The following is a 14,319-nucleotide window of genomic DNA, read 5'->3' as shown; positions in this document are numbered from 1 at the left end:
GAGTCCCATTTCTGAAAATTATACAGAGACAAAAAAAGATCTCTAGACGATTTCGAACACACTGGACCAAGACCTAAATTTTGAACTTTGTCTATTCGATTGAGCTACCATCGGCGCTCGTCTCCTCTCTTCTTCATCTTATTTTCCCTTTTTTTTTTTTACTTTTTTTTGTTAACGTTCAGATTCTCCGAACTGTTCCACGGACGATATGATTGTAAAAAATTCCAGGCTGTTTGCGAATACGTGTGGAATCATATCGAGTGATATCAAAGAGAGCGTCAGCGAGAACAGGAACAGAGAGGGGGGGAGCCAGATAAAACAAAGCCGCGCGATCAAAACCGTTCGCGCACCGTATTGCGGAAAAATTTTCAAGCCGAGCGAATGTAATTAGCTACACGTACGTTTCACCAAAAACTAGTCACCTTTCACTGTGTTTCACATTCTTCATCACCGTCATCATCATCATCATTTCTAATCGTAATCTTAATCGTCCTATGATCATCCTCACTATTATCGTCGGTTATGATCAGCGTGTTCTTCGTCAATGTCTTCGTTATCCCCGTTGTTCCAACGTTTTTCGTTCGCATTTCATCGTTTTTATTTCTCGTTTCCCTCCAGTCCAGTCCTCGACGCACGGCACCGTACACAGGCCGTGCGACGACTGGAGGCAAATCGAGCGGGACGAAAAAAAAAAAAAATATATATATATATATATATATGAACAAACAGTCACCCGCGAAGCGAACATAACGCGTGTCGCGTCGCAGATTTCTTTTCAGCGTGTTTAGCGGGACCGCTGGTAAAACCATTGTAAAAAATCCAATATTCGCGGATATAGATAGAATTTACGAGAACCGGCCTACATGTTTGTTTTGTCGTGTGGTGGTTTATCTTAAGGATGAAACGATCGGTGAATTTTTTCGGTGTGGAATGGCGGCGGGTTTTTTTTTGTTCATGCTTATTATTGATCTCACGCCGTTTCTCGAACGTGTGTGTGTATGTATATATATATATGTGTGTGTGTGTGTGTATGTGTTTTTAACTAGGTCTCTTCGTTTCATTGTCGTAAAGCACACGTCACCCCGGTGTACGCGGGAGCGTGTGTGAATTTCGTTTCAATATTATCTCTGTCCTCCTCCTCCTGCTCCTCGAAATGCGTGCACAGCTAAACGCAAGCCAGCCGCGGCGGCGGATCGTCAATTTGTTAAAACGATATACATAACACCCGGAACACACGTTTCAGGAGCGACGTACGAAGTCCATCGAGGACAGGAATCTGAGGCGATAGGGGGGACGGTGGTTACCGGACATCCGACGTGAACCTTCGAGCCTTTGATTTAAGGGGGGGGAAGTTGACCCGAAGGTTGCACACGAGTATGTCCTGTTTCAACACCTCTATACAACACACACACACATACCCCCATCCCCCCTAAAGACTAAATATCTCTCATGTATGTACGAGGCATTATCCCAGTTCTTGTCCTTCGATTCCTCTTCGTATGCTCGTCCCCGTGTAGTTTTTCCCCGGGAACTCTTCTCCCATAATCTGTTTTCTCGACCGCACACATGTGGTGCAGTCTTCTTATTTATTTCCGATATACAGCTCCCTCGAACTACTATTCTCTTGGACTGTTCTCTGTCTCGTCCTCGGCTCGTTTCAGCTAGCAGTGACTGCGCTCTCCCAACGTTATCAATGGCGTTTTCAGAGTCGATTCAAAGGCAACTCGTTGGAGGAATGTATTAGTGTTTATCTTTTTGTTTCTTTGTTTTATACAACTATAAGGCTGTCGATGGAGAGAGAGAGAGAGAGAGCGAGGTCCGTGGAGGCCGGCTGCTCTTCCCAAGAGCGGTGTGTGTCCGTACACGGTGGTGTCCACGATGTGATCGACGGCCCTGTCGGTTGCAGGTTCGTCGACACTTTCAGCGCGCGGTGGCCTCTTGTTTAAAGCACGTCGTCCACGTGATTGAAACAATGGACCGATCGCCGTCCAGCCGGTGTGTTTACAGGACACGGCGACGCTTGGCTATACGCGACGATGGCGGCTGTTGGTGACACGTCAACGTCGCCCGATCAGACGTCCGCGGTCCTCGAGGTGACGCTCGGCGAACGGCTGTGTATCACCACTCGATGTCCGTTCTTCGTCACGAAACCGTCGCTCTCGACCAGCACCGCTGTCTGCCTGACTCTGGGATCCGTGTCCGCGTCGTCGCTCTCCTCGCTTGGCCCGCCAAGCCGTTGCTGTTTGTGCTTGCGCCACGCGTTCTGTATTAAACGAGCGCAGTACTCCTCCCGTTGACGCCAGAGGGTCGACGAGACCGGCTCGTAGCCGGTCTCACCTGGACGTGTCTGTACCTCGATCTCCGCTGTCTCTTCGATCGGATTGCCTTTACGCGCGAAGAAGTCCTTTGTGAGGGCATCGAGGATGTCCACGCAGAACATAAGGTCACCCTTACATATGGGGATATCCATCGACACGATCTTGTACTTGTTCGGCTTGTGTATCTGTAATGGCGGTTCCAGCACGTCCAGGAACTCGGACAACTGATCGTATCTGATGTACTGTGTCCCGTCTGGGTCAAATTGCTGCCAGATCTCGTAGTACATGTCGTAATCGTCGTCCGTCAGACCCTCTTGGACGTCTTCGGTCGCCTGGGAATAATTCTCGAGGATCACGGCGATGTACATGTTTATCACGATCAGAAAGCTGATCACCAGGTACGAGAGGAGATACGCGATACCGATCGTCGAGGAACCACAGTTCCCCGGATAACCGATCTCGTTGTTCGGCTCTTGGCAGTCCTCCTCGTTTATTATACCATCGAGCACACCGTCCCAGCCGGCAGACGTAGACATCTTTGAAAAATAGGAAATATTGTACCAGGTGTTTGATAGTTTGAGAAACATATTGCGTTGCTGATCGGACCAAGTATTGTTTCATGATACTCCTAGGTCCTTTAGTGTCCCACCACTCAACTACAGATGATTCGTCTCAGAGATGAATAATCCAACAACTACTACTTTGTAACGCTTCCGAAATTTTCCACTAGGTGATGATAGTGAAAGAAAAATTAATGCCGACTGATTGATACCACTTATCCCTAATCCAGAGATCGTAGAATTTTGAAAAGAATTTGATTATTTTGCAATTTGAATCTCCGCAGCAACGCTATATGTTGAATTGAGGGTTCATTGATACTGATTGGCGGTTCTCTTACCTGGAATAGCAATATCATCGACTGTCCAAACGTTTTGAAATTGTACACATCGTCCAGCCCGCTTTTGTCTTTGACGTGCATGAAGAATGACATTCCGAAGATTGCGAAGATAAACATCACCAAAAAGAGCAATAGGCAAATATTGAAGAGGGCTGGTAACGACATCGCCAGGGCGAAGAGGAGAGTTCGAATACCCTTGGCACCTTTCACGAGTCGAAGCACACGACCGACTTTCGCCACCCTTACTACACGAAGCAACGTCGGCGAGACGAAGTATTTCTCGATAATGTCGCTGAGCACCAGACCTGAAGCGAACACGTACAAACATTAACATAACGTTCGTGGAACGATTGAAATATTATCGCTACATCTAGGATGGAGTTCAGAGAGGTAATAAAAATTTGTGCTGTCTTAAATCATCGTGGTGTTTTCTATGTGACTCAATGTTCCTTTCTAATTCCCATGCATTATTGTCGTAAGGCGATTCTTGCAGAAATTCTCTACTCTAATACTCTAGTGTCTGACTCATTCGTTGGGCATTACAATAAGAAAGAGATGATGCATTCCCAATTCCTCGATTCGTAAGCAAGTTCTATTCGTGTTTTCATTTTTTTTCTATTGCTATCTCGATCAATTCCTCTAGTAAGAAGGTTTGAAAGTTCTGATACATGATTTCAAATGTTTAATTAGCTAGATACAAAAAAAATAGTGAACATGCATCGTGGTACTAAAGACCCTCTATTAAAGATACTCTCTGATCTCTTTCGTTAAGAATCTCGCGAGGGGATCAACATGCATCGAAGTTTGATAAAAGCTCGATCACTTGTTAAATAACGTGGTGCTGTATAAAGAAAAAAAAAAAGAGATGTTTCACAATTTTGTGACAGGCATTCGGATGTAAGTACAGTACTAGTCAGCCTCCTCTGTCTAATAAGATGCTAATTTTCAAAAAAGAATATAGTGAAAAACGTTTCGGTAATACAGACCCGCTCTTACCCAATGTTTTGACTAATGATCGTCTTTACATCAATTGACATATGCGAATCGAGTCGGATGCAACATTACATTACAACAGAATCAAACCTAACTTTTCTATTAGAAAATTACTATAACATATGGACCAATAGAAAAATCATTGCAAATTGCTACGACGAAAAAGCTATACTCAAAGAACAGTGTCGACCATTTTGAATCCACTGAATCAATCAGTGGTTAATATAATATTGTATCGAACGATTCAGCAAAACAGATTCATATATAGAGATTATTAGGAACATATGGATCGTGGTGGGGCGGAGAAGGAAGGATCACAATACAACATCAATGTAAGGCTACGTAACGTAATGACGCTGATCAGTCGTTTCGGCACACGTGAAATATTGACCCTGTCCGCCTTTATTTTTCTTTCGTAAGAGTAAGAATAAAACTGGCGTTGCGTGCATGGTGATAGAGATCGGGAAGGAAAACCTAAACTACATGCTCATTGCCGGTCTCTTAAGCCCTCTAATTGCAGTACAAGATGAGGCGAATGTGGATTGAAAATCGTGTGAGTTGAAAAAGCTAACAGGATTCATTTCGATCGTCAACGTTATGCAATTTCACTTGGGCCATACGACTGAACTAGTCATTACATTACATTACCTAATATTGACAATATAACAACAACAAAATCAAAGAGGTTCCACGGCTCCTTGAAATAGTGGTAACGCAGCGCGAAGATCTTCATGAGACACTCGCTGGTGAATATCACAATGAATATCATGTTCAGATAGTCCAGAACATCGCTGAATGTCTGGGTCTGTTGATAATGGTCCAACGTCATCGTTAACATGTTCAGCCCGATAAACAACATGATTATCATATCGAACTTTTTGTCCGTCACTATTTCAAACACTATCGCCTGCGGCCTCCACTGGAAAAGATGAAAAGTGTTTCCGATTATACGACAGGAAAATATTAATTTTTACTTCTTATCGTTCTATTTTCTCATATTATCCGCACTTACTCTCGGCCGTGGAATGGCTTTGAGCGGTTTTTTGCTGCCCATCTTCTTCATGGCGTTGTAATATTTCTTCTGGTCTTCCGTCATGAACATCTCGAGCGAACCGCCAGCTTTCTTCTTCTGCTCGTTAAAGTTGTCGATGATAACTCCAATGAATAGATTAAGGGTAAAAAACGATCCGAATATAATGAAGAATACAAAATAGAAATACATGTAGATGTTCGTTTCGCGGATTGGTTGTTTGTTGAGCTGCGAACGAAATAGGAATTTTAATCGCGTGAATATCACGCAAGTAGGATGGAATACAGTGAATAATAAAATGAAAAAAAGAAACACGTGTTTCGTGTGTAGGAGAACTCACCTCTCGGGAATCGATAGCGTCGTTTTTCCCTACGTGGTCGAAGTTCATTGGGGAATTCTCCCAGGTATAATTCTCGGCTATACAAGCGTTTCGATCGGGAATTATTTCGTAGCTCAATGTTGTTTTGTTCGCGTCTACACACTGCAACGAAAATTTAAAATTTACTTTGTGAAACAGACAATTTAAGAATCATAAACATTCATTATTAATAATACTTTTTAAGTATTACAGTGCACGTAGATATTAGAACATTTTCTACTATAACAACCTTGTATCCACCTTGTATCTCATTTAGATTTGTAAGGATTAGTTTATTATTATTATTTTGGGTTCACACCTTGAAATATTTTCCGGCGAAAAGTTGTACACCCATGATGGCGAAGATCAGCCAGAAGATAAGACACACCAGTAACACGTTGAAAATGGATGGAATGGCTTGAACCAAAGCGTTGACGACTACCTGCGAGACGGGACATATGGTTAAAATATGCAAAGATTTTCAAAGGATGGAAATTTTGTTTTTCTATGCGTTAGGTTATGCGTTTATATGCGGCTATATGCGTCTCTATGTGACTACGCTATGTGTACGAATTATTGTATGTGCAATGTAAATTTCATCTCTCTTTTTGTCCCGAGAAAAGAAAATAAACAAGAACATCGTACGACGAAACTGGAAACGATGAATTGCATATATGTAATAGAAAGAATATCTTCGATTATTCAGAAGTTATCGATTAGAATCGGAACTTCTGAATATATGCAACAATCCCCAGTTCCTCGTTTCGATGTCGATCACACAAGATCAAAATCCGGAAATAGATGAATAAGAATATCCTTCGGGATTTCTTCAACTTTTTTCCAGAATGTAAAAAAGAACGTTTTCACGTAATCTGTTTTACACGAAGTAAACCGAGGTAAATTTTGTATACTTACTCCACACCGACGTGTCTGATAAGCGTACCTCGAGCAGGTACACCAGTACACCCGAAATGATAAATCTTTGGTGAACTCAAAAAGAAAAAGAAAAACCTGATCTTCTCGTTCACGAGTTTGTCAGACAAACGTAACGAAAACATTCGAAATCAAGAAACAACGAAATAATAGATACAAGGTTTTCTCGATCGTAGTTCGATGTGACCGTGTGACAGACTACAGCTTCGCGATAGACGATCAGGCATGCATGGATCCGCACAGAAAAATCAGAAGAATATACACAGCACATCAAGCGTAACTATACACCGAAATGGGATGCAAGGTGGCAGCCATGGCAGCTCCAAATTGGGGTATAATAATAACAGTCCCATGCATAAAATGAAAATTTAAACGGAGAACAAAACTAGGGAAAAAAAATAATGGTACATCGATCATTGCTGAAGATCAAGTAGCTTCGAATTATCGTTAATATAAGACAGGATGAGATAGTGTTCAGGATGTGGGCATGACAGTAACGCTACGCCCAGTATCTCAGCGACCTTGTAATTACAGTAATGTTGAATCAAATTTATGTCTGTAATGAGACGTGAACTGTTAATTGACCCATCGCGGGGATGTAACGAGATGGCAAGTTATGTATGTAAGGTATAATACGTGTGTTTGAGGCGAGCGTTTATATGTACCTAGCTGTATCTAGAGTAAAAGGCACGTTGTCCAAAGATCGAGGTAGTATCTAAAGTACTACTCATCCATAAGTTTGGGGTCACGTGTTCTTTTGTGATCTTAAACCATGCAATTGTCTTGTAAATAATATTTCATGATGATTGAGTCATTAACCTATTAAACAATATTAATTTTGCGAATAAAAAAGCATAGTATACCAAAGAACGATTTACATAGCGATCTATAGTTATTAAGACATTCAAATAAACGATAATTCTATTTGAATAATATTGGAGATCATATTATTATTAAAAAATTCAACTTTTTCTTTTTCTATCGATAACAATGAATGAGTTATGCTAAATTTGGAGGAATAATAAGTATAGTAATTCTGTAATAATAAATATTGCGGTTTGTAGATTTTTTAATTTTTCACTTCTCGTTAAGTAGACTAAGTTATACGACGAAAAATTTCAATTTTGATTCGAGTTTTCGACGGTGACCCCGAACTTACGGACGACAGTGTACGTCTATCCTCTAAAGTGCATGTTTCGCAAATGATTCTTCGCGAGGAACAAGTCTACGTGCCGTTCAAACATTCGCAATTTATTAAGCTCAAGTGCATTCGCGATTTTCCTACGCATGTTCACGTGCAAAAGGAGATTCTGTCGAGCCTCCGACACCGCGAGGCCGAGGAGTTATCGTTTCTCAAACGTCTGATTATTATTGCTTCGTTCAATTTGAAAAAGAAATGATTAGAAAACGATGCCTTCGAATGGATTACAAACGAACGTGACTTTCATAATTCTGTTCGGAATAAATCGAAAATACTGGTCAGATTTTGCTTTTCACTGGTATCCTATCGGCCTCATTGTCGAGTCTCGCGACGAAAAACGAAAAACGGTGCCGCCGTTCTAGTTCCTTTTCGTAGACTTTTTTTGTTTCTTAGACAATTATCATCAATTCAATTATATTTGTTTTTCGACTGCTTCGAATCGTAATTGTTCAAATTTTCGAAAAGAGAAACGTTTACATATTTATCGACGGCACCGAGAAAGTCTAAATCGAAGAATATGTATGTGAACGAACCGAAGGTTGCCGACAAAGTTGGACGTCTATGTATAAATTTCCATTATTTCTATACAAAGTTTGAATTAGTATATCGAAATTTCTGATCGCACGAAATTTTTACGCACACACGCACACACTGTTATTATTCTCTGTTTAGCAAAATCACGAAATTTTTCATTTCACTCTGGCCGGTCCAAGCGTGAAGAACGGCTTCCGAGCGAAACGCTTCACCGTGTATTCGAATTCTCAATTAAGCGAAACGTGAATAGCCGAGATAGACACGACAATACGAATAATTTGAAAGAATGAAACTTCGTCTAATGCCCAACTCCGGCTGTCGATTCGTCCAGACGTTACTCTAAAAGAAACAACTGATCCGAACGGGACACATGAAGTAATCGGCAAGGTCCGCTGAGACTGTGGGCTACATACCCGCATTCCCTGCATTCTAGACATCGCCCTGAGTGGCCTTAGGGCCCTTAGGGTCCTCATTGTTTTGAAGGCTTGGATCCCGCCAGCGCCACAGAGCGACGCTACGAAGTTAATGAGTGACACCTGCGAGCGAGAAACGAGAGCGAATCACAGCAACAGGTAGACAGGCTACATATATAAAAAAAAAGAAAAAAAAAAGAAAAAAAAAAGAACAGAACGATTTCCATCGTTTTCAAACTCTGGAGTAGCAAATAGAACCAGGGTGGTGGGTTGGGTGGTAGAATAGGTGACAGAAAGAGAGAAAAGAAAACTGGACGACAAAAGGAGGGTAAAGAGAAAGAGAAAGAGAGAAATAGAGAGAGAGAGGTTGACCGTCGATATGTCACTTCGTTTGATGTGTCGATGGATTCGAGGATTCTCATATCGAAGCGTTATTTTGTCACACACAGGTGGCCGTCCTATCTGTGGAGAGCTCAGATTCCCATTTACATAGTGTATATACACGTTCGTAGATTGGGGGGGGGGGGGGGGGGGGGGGGGGGGGGGGGGGGGTTGAAGACACAGATAGAAACCAGGGTAATGGCACACGTAGCAGTTAACAGTGAACAGAGATTTACGTAACTGGAACGTCTGTCTGCGTATGATTACGATTATCTGAAGGATTTTTCAACATGCATTATTGTTAAGTTGTAACAATGAATAAATTAATCATCCATGTTAATATATTTGGATAGAATGAATATCAACAAGTTGCCCATCTTTTACAGGTTCCGATCACGTGACCAACGGCCGCCATGGTTGGCCATTTCGAAATCTCAAGCCTGTGTTTACGACAGTAATTATTGTAATGTATTATTATTAAATATTAAGTAGAAGATTATCGTAATTATACGCGTACACGCGTGTACAGTCGACAAGGCAAAGAGCAATGTACGGCTTAACAAGAATCATTATCAATTACGAGCATGATAGTCGGCTTCGTCCTGAAACAGATGAAAATGTTCGTCATACTTGCGATCGCGACACACAATTTCCCAGTCGGATGTTTACCTCTCGTTGATATTTATGTAAACCATAAGACGACGGACGAATCAACAATGAAATAAAAATGAATGATTTTGTACAGTGAATTGAACGAAACAGAAGTTTTTAATAATTTTAGTTTAGTAAGTTCCGTTACGATTGCAACGGTGAATTAAAGAGAAGGAATTCTCAAGAAATACCATTGTGCGTCGCGATACGAACAACCGAGATCCTGGTAAAAATATTTTACAATATACATACGCGTAGACGGTACGTATAAGTACACACAAGGAAGATCAGTAACATTACACAAAAAGCATATTATGTATAATATATACAGTATGTATATATAGATACACTGTACGGTTGCACAACGATCACTGTGCCAAAAAAAGACTGTTAGGAAAGGCGTACATAGACAATAGCTAGTACGACAAAAATTCCAAGATATCAGTGCAGACACCAAAGTAGAGACGCCAGTGTACCTCCGCACACTGGAAAGCATAGAACAGGCTACAAATCACTGTAGCAATCTTTCATCATTTTCCCTCGGTTTCTTTTTTATGTTCCTTTTTTCGTACACATTGCACTTAGTTCCCTTTTAGAGATCGACTGTTAATAGAGCTTGACCGGCAAATCTGACGGATGAATTATAGCTTAACAAGATTGATAATTAATGTGTTACACATGGAATTTCGTTATTTATTTTCTTCTCGTGCAAGTCGGATAAGTGCCTTCCCCATTCCAACATCTATGGAAATTTATGATGTTACAATTGTAATTAATTAATCCTTCAGTACAGACTTAAGGAACTTAATTCAGGATTTTTATTTCACCAACACAACCGAAATGTAGAATTTTATAAGCTCTAGCATTCAAGTACCTTCAATTGTCGGTATAAATAATTTTGTAATTTTAAGTTTTGCAGAGTATTCGATAAACATACGAATTTCCATGAACATCACAACATTATAGACTTCAGGTTGTAAAAATACGAAGTTTCATGTTCACCACGATAATAACGCAACGAAATCTCGTGGTCAAGAACAAAGATTCATCGGTAATGGCTCGGTCCATCAGATTTGCACAATATGTTGTTTCACCGGATCAGGCTGACGTTTCTTTCTTTTTTTTTTTTTTTTTGGTTTTTGGTTCACGTCGACCGATGACTTACTCTCATGCCCTCCCATCGTGATACTGCTCGTAATGGCCTCAAGGCCCTCAGTGTTCTCATGGAACGGAACGCCGGGATGTCGGCAGCGCCGGCCCAGATTGCGCCCAAGTTGATCAGTGACAGCTATTATCATCAAATATCGATCAGATGTAAGATGATTTTCGTGATTGTTAGTGTTAACGCGCAGACTATTAGAGATATCCACTGGACGTTTCCACGTTGCGCTCCCGCTTTGCAAGCAGACTTTTCAGGGGGTATTAGAAGGAGGGGGTGGGGGCAACAAGATGGCGGACGCCTTGCGTTAAAGAGCTCAGATAGGATAAGTCGGTTATATCGAGTAAAGTTTCGCAACAAGTTTACAAAAAATTCCTTTCAGTAAACCTAGAATATTATTCACGCGGCTACGATTTCGTTTTGAAGAAAAACATTTCTTTCGAATTTATCCGACTTTTTTTACGTAACAAAGTGTCAACAGGATATTGTAAGCTTGTTCCGAGGAGGGAAGACGAAGTTCGGCTGTATAAACCAAATTATTTAGTGACATTCAAAATATTCATTAATATTCTACTTATTCTTCGTGTGTGTAATCGCTTTCCTAATTATTGTATGAATATATAACGTTCGTTTGTTATTAATATTATGTATTAAGTCTTAGGGATTGTCAATCATTCTTGAAAGGGATTACCCACATTTTGTTGGTACAACTAGAACGTGTAACGTAATCGTTTTCAAGTGAATAGAACTTACCATGACAATGATGAAATCAAGCCAGCACCAAGCGTTCGTGAAATATTTTTTGAAGCCCAGAGCCAACCATTTGATTAACATCTCGAGGAAGAAAATCACAGTGAATATTCGGTCCATGTAATACAAGATATCTTGCAGAATGGGTCGTGATTGAAGATGCACATCTTCCAAGGCCTGAGACACCATATTCAAGCGTTATCGGATCGAAGGTTTTGCAAATTAAATATTTATTTCACATTTTGAGCCTGGTAGGTAATACCCTCTTGCCACGCGTTGATACTGATTTTTTCTATTAAGAATTTGAAGAACTGCCATAACACTTTATTAAATCTCCATTACTAAGACATAATGCCACTAATCTGAACTTTTTGCTACACAATTTTCAGCATATATTCTTGTAAATATACCAGTCCCGGTTCGTTTACTTTTTCGATTATGAAAAAGGTGATTTTCTAGACCGTTGGCGTCGAGTTCGTGCCAGGCTCATAGCGTGAGAATAAAGTAAAAGAGTATATATGTATTATCTGTCTACTCACGAGAGCCATACTACTCAAAAGAATCATCAAAATGACGGCAGTCTCAAAATACTTGTTCTCAATTAGTTGGAAGGTCTTCAGTCTCAAGTTCGCCCAACCCTGCCAGAACGGAGCGTCATCGTCGCCGGCCAAGAATGGAAACTTTTTGTAACAATTCTCTGGACAACAATCAGCTGGATAATCAGATTCGATCGGGTCTTCGTCTGCTTGAATGATCACGTCGTCTAAACCGCCGTCCTCGTCTCCCTCTTTTCCAAGATCTTGAAATTAATATACATATACTCGATTAATTAACAAGTTGAAAGTTTACACTTGGAGTACATAGAATCCTAACGTAACAAACAATTAGGTATTGTCACTACTATTTCACAGGAAAATAAATACCATCTTCTTGTTCCAGGTCTTCCTTGCTAGCATCCTTCTTCTCTTCTCCGTCCAACGAATCCATACTACTCTTGTGACTCTCATCCTTAAACGCCATGTTCTTGTGGCTGCCGTACGACTTGATACTATTTGATAAATAAAGACTACAGATAAATATCAGGACACAACATTTGATCAAGATCTTATGTCCTAACGTTTATACAGGGTGTCCCATCTAACGTGAGCACCTTTAGTATCTCACTTGCTTTTGATTTACACAAAATTTATTTTAATAAATGCTCAATGTGATGTCCACTAACTTCGATACATTTTTGTACTAATTTCTCTATCGTAGTTATTTTATTATTTAAATCAACTCTCAAGGTCACATGAAAGTCACACTATTCTAGATCATTGTACTGGTCGTGATCTCAACTATTACGCCATACCGATAAAAATATGAAGTCCCATTCAAAAAACCTTGGATGACCTGACAATTTCGGAAAATATGACCTTGAGAACAATTTTTGCTTATCATAGTATTTGCTTCTTTTAACCAAATAAAACTTTCCCCCCACATTCTTATGCATCTTCAAAATTGTGTCTACTTTTTTGAAATCTACAATTTTCTACCTACAAATTATTGGTGGTGTTCATGTTAGGTAGGACACCTTGTATAAAGGATAATGCATCAAGATCGTATCCATGTGTCTTCCTATACAGTCTGGAAAAAATTAAAAATTCTATTAGTGCAAACTAACCTGATGGTGTCATCCTCGTTCTGATTAATGTAATCATGGTCCAGCCTGTAGTCACGATGGTTTATCGAGTTGCCGATGATTTTGCTGTTGTTCATGCACAGTTTGCCACTCTTCAACTTGTTCCTTACATCTCCTTCGAAAAATGAATTTAATCATCAATTGTATTGCTCGTAATTAATTATAGTTTTGAAAGTTCGATGGGATTGAATTCGGACATCACTCGAAAACTATGGACGATGATCGAAGATTTTGGATTCGCAATTCTTCGACACGCTTACCGTGAATTGTGAATTCCATTCCATCCCCAATCGCAACTTCCAGTTGGTTCAGCTCCTTGGCACTCTTTTTATCCCTGTACGCATCGAGCTCGCCATCTGCAAGATCTAGGTCCCCGTCGCGATCAATTCCATCTGCACAGTCACACAGAATCTCTAACCTGCCCTTATCGGAGGAAACATTCTCAAAAATATATATATATATATATCCGTGTGTACACGGTAAGATAACCGGTTCCCTTGCTTGTCTGTTAAGTTTTTCCGTTCTCCGATCGAGAATTCAAATCGAAAGAAAAAAAATAAAGTATTCGAAGCAAAAGAAAATTTTCCCAAGTTTTCAATTCGAATTTTATCGTATGTATATATCTCTCATGCAACTTTCTTTTTTGTTTATTTACCGCCAATTTTCCTGATCGCGCGATATACACTTGGTTTGTGTCGTGTTAATCGAAGAAATTAAAAAAATGTGACTTAGCCGAGCGTGGTCCATAATGGATTGCGTTTTATTCCAATTGTTGATGTGTATAACATTGTTTCGACTCCTGTTCGATAAATTAACGGATATTTAAAGGTAGAAGAAATGTAGTTTGCAGGTTTTGAGTCGTCAATAAATCCTCTTATACGAGTCCAGATTAGGCGGAATAATAATGAAGATTATAAATAATATTGTTCAAGAAGTGCCTAAGTACTCAATTTGATTTTATTATGAAACTATAAAGTGATTTTATCGATATTTGCAAATAATTTTTCAATTTTAACTCG

General features: G+C 40.1%; 1 protein-coding gene across 1 annotated transcript in view; it reads right to left on the bottom strand.

Moving 5' to 3' along the window:
- Positions 1–1,574: 1,574 nt before the first annotated feature.
- Positions 1,575–14,319, bottom strand: part of LOC107191756 (sodium channel protein para) — a 43,845-nt gene continuing 31,100 nt past the window's right edge. The window contains exons 20-31 of the mRNA XM_015580858.1: positions 13,561–13,692; positions 13,283–13,415; positions 12,543–12,667; positions 12,159–12,418; positions 11,623–11,796; positions 8,679–8,801; positions 5,917–6,039; positions 5,580–5,720; positions 5,222–5,467; positions 4,858–5,128; positions 3,217–3,521; positions 1,575–2,854 (exon numbers count right to left, since the gene is read on the bottom strand). Coding sequence (XP_015436344.1) covers positions 2,072–2,854; positions 3,217–3,521; positions 4,858–5,128; positions 5,222–5,467; positions 5,580–5,720; positions 5,917–6,039; positions 8,679–8,801; positions 11,623–11,796; positions 12,159–12,418; positions 12,543–12,667; positions 13,283–13,415; positions 13,561–13,692 — 2,816 coding nt within the window. The 3' untranslated portion in view covers positions 1,575–2,071. The remainder of the gene's footprint in view (positions 2,855–3,216; positions 3,522–4,857; positions 5,129–5,221; positions 5,468–5,579; positions 5,721–5,916; positions 6,040–8,678; positions 8,802–11,622; positions 11,797–12,158; positions 12,419–12,542; positions 12,668–13,282; positions 13,416–13,560; positions 13,693–14,319) is intronic.

Source organism: Dufourea novaeangliae, unplaced genomic scaffold (assembly GCF_001272555.1).
Source record: "Dufourea novaeangliae isolate 0120121106 unplaced genomic scaffold, ASM127255v1 scaffold228, whole genome shotgun sequence".
NCBI lineage: Eukaryota > Metazoa > Arthropoda > Insecta > Hymenoptera > Halictidae > Dufourea > Dufourea novaeangliae.
This window is presented reverse-complemented; position numbering and strand designations above follow the sequence as displayed.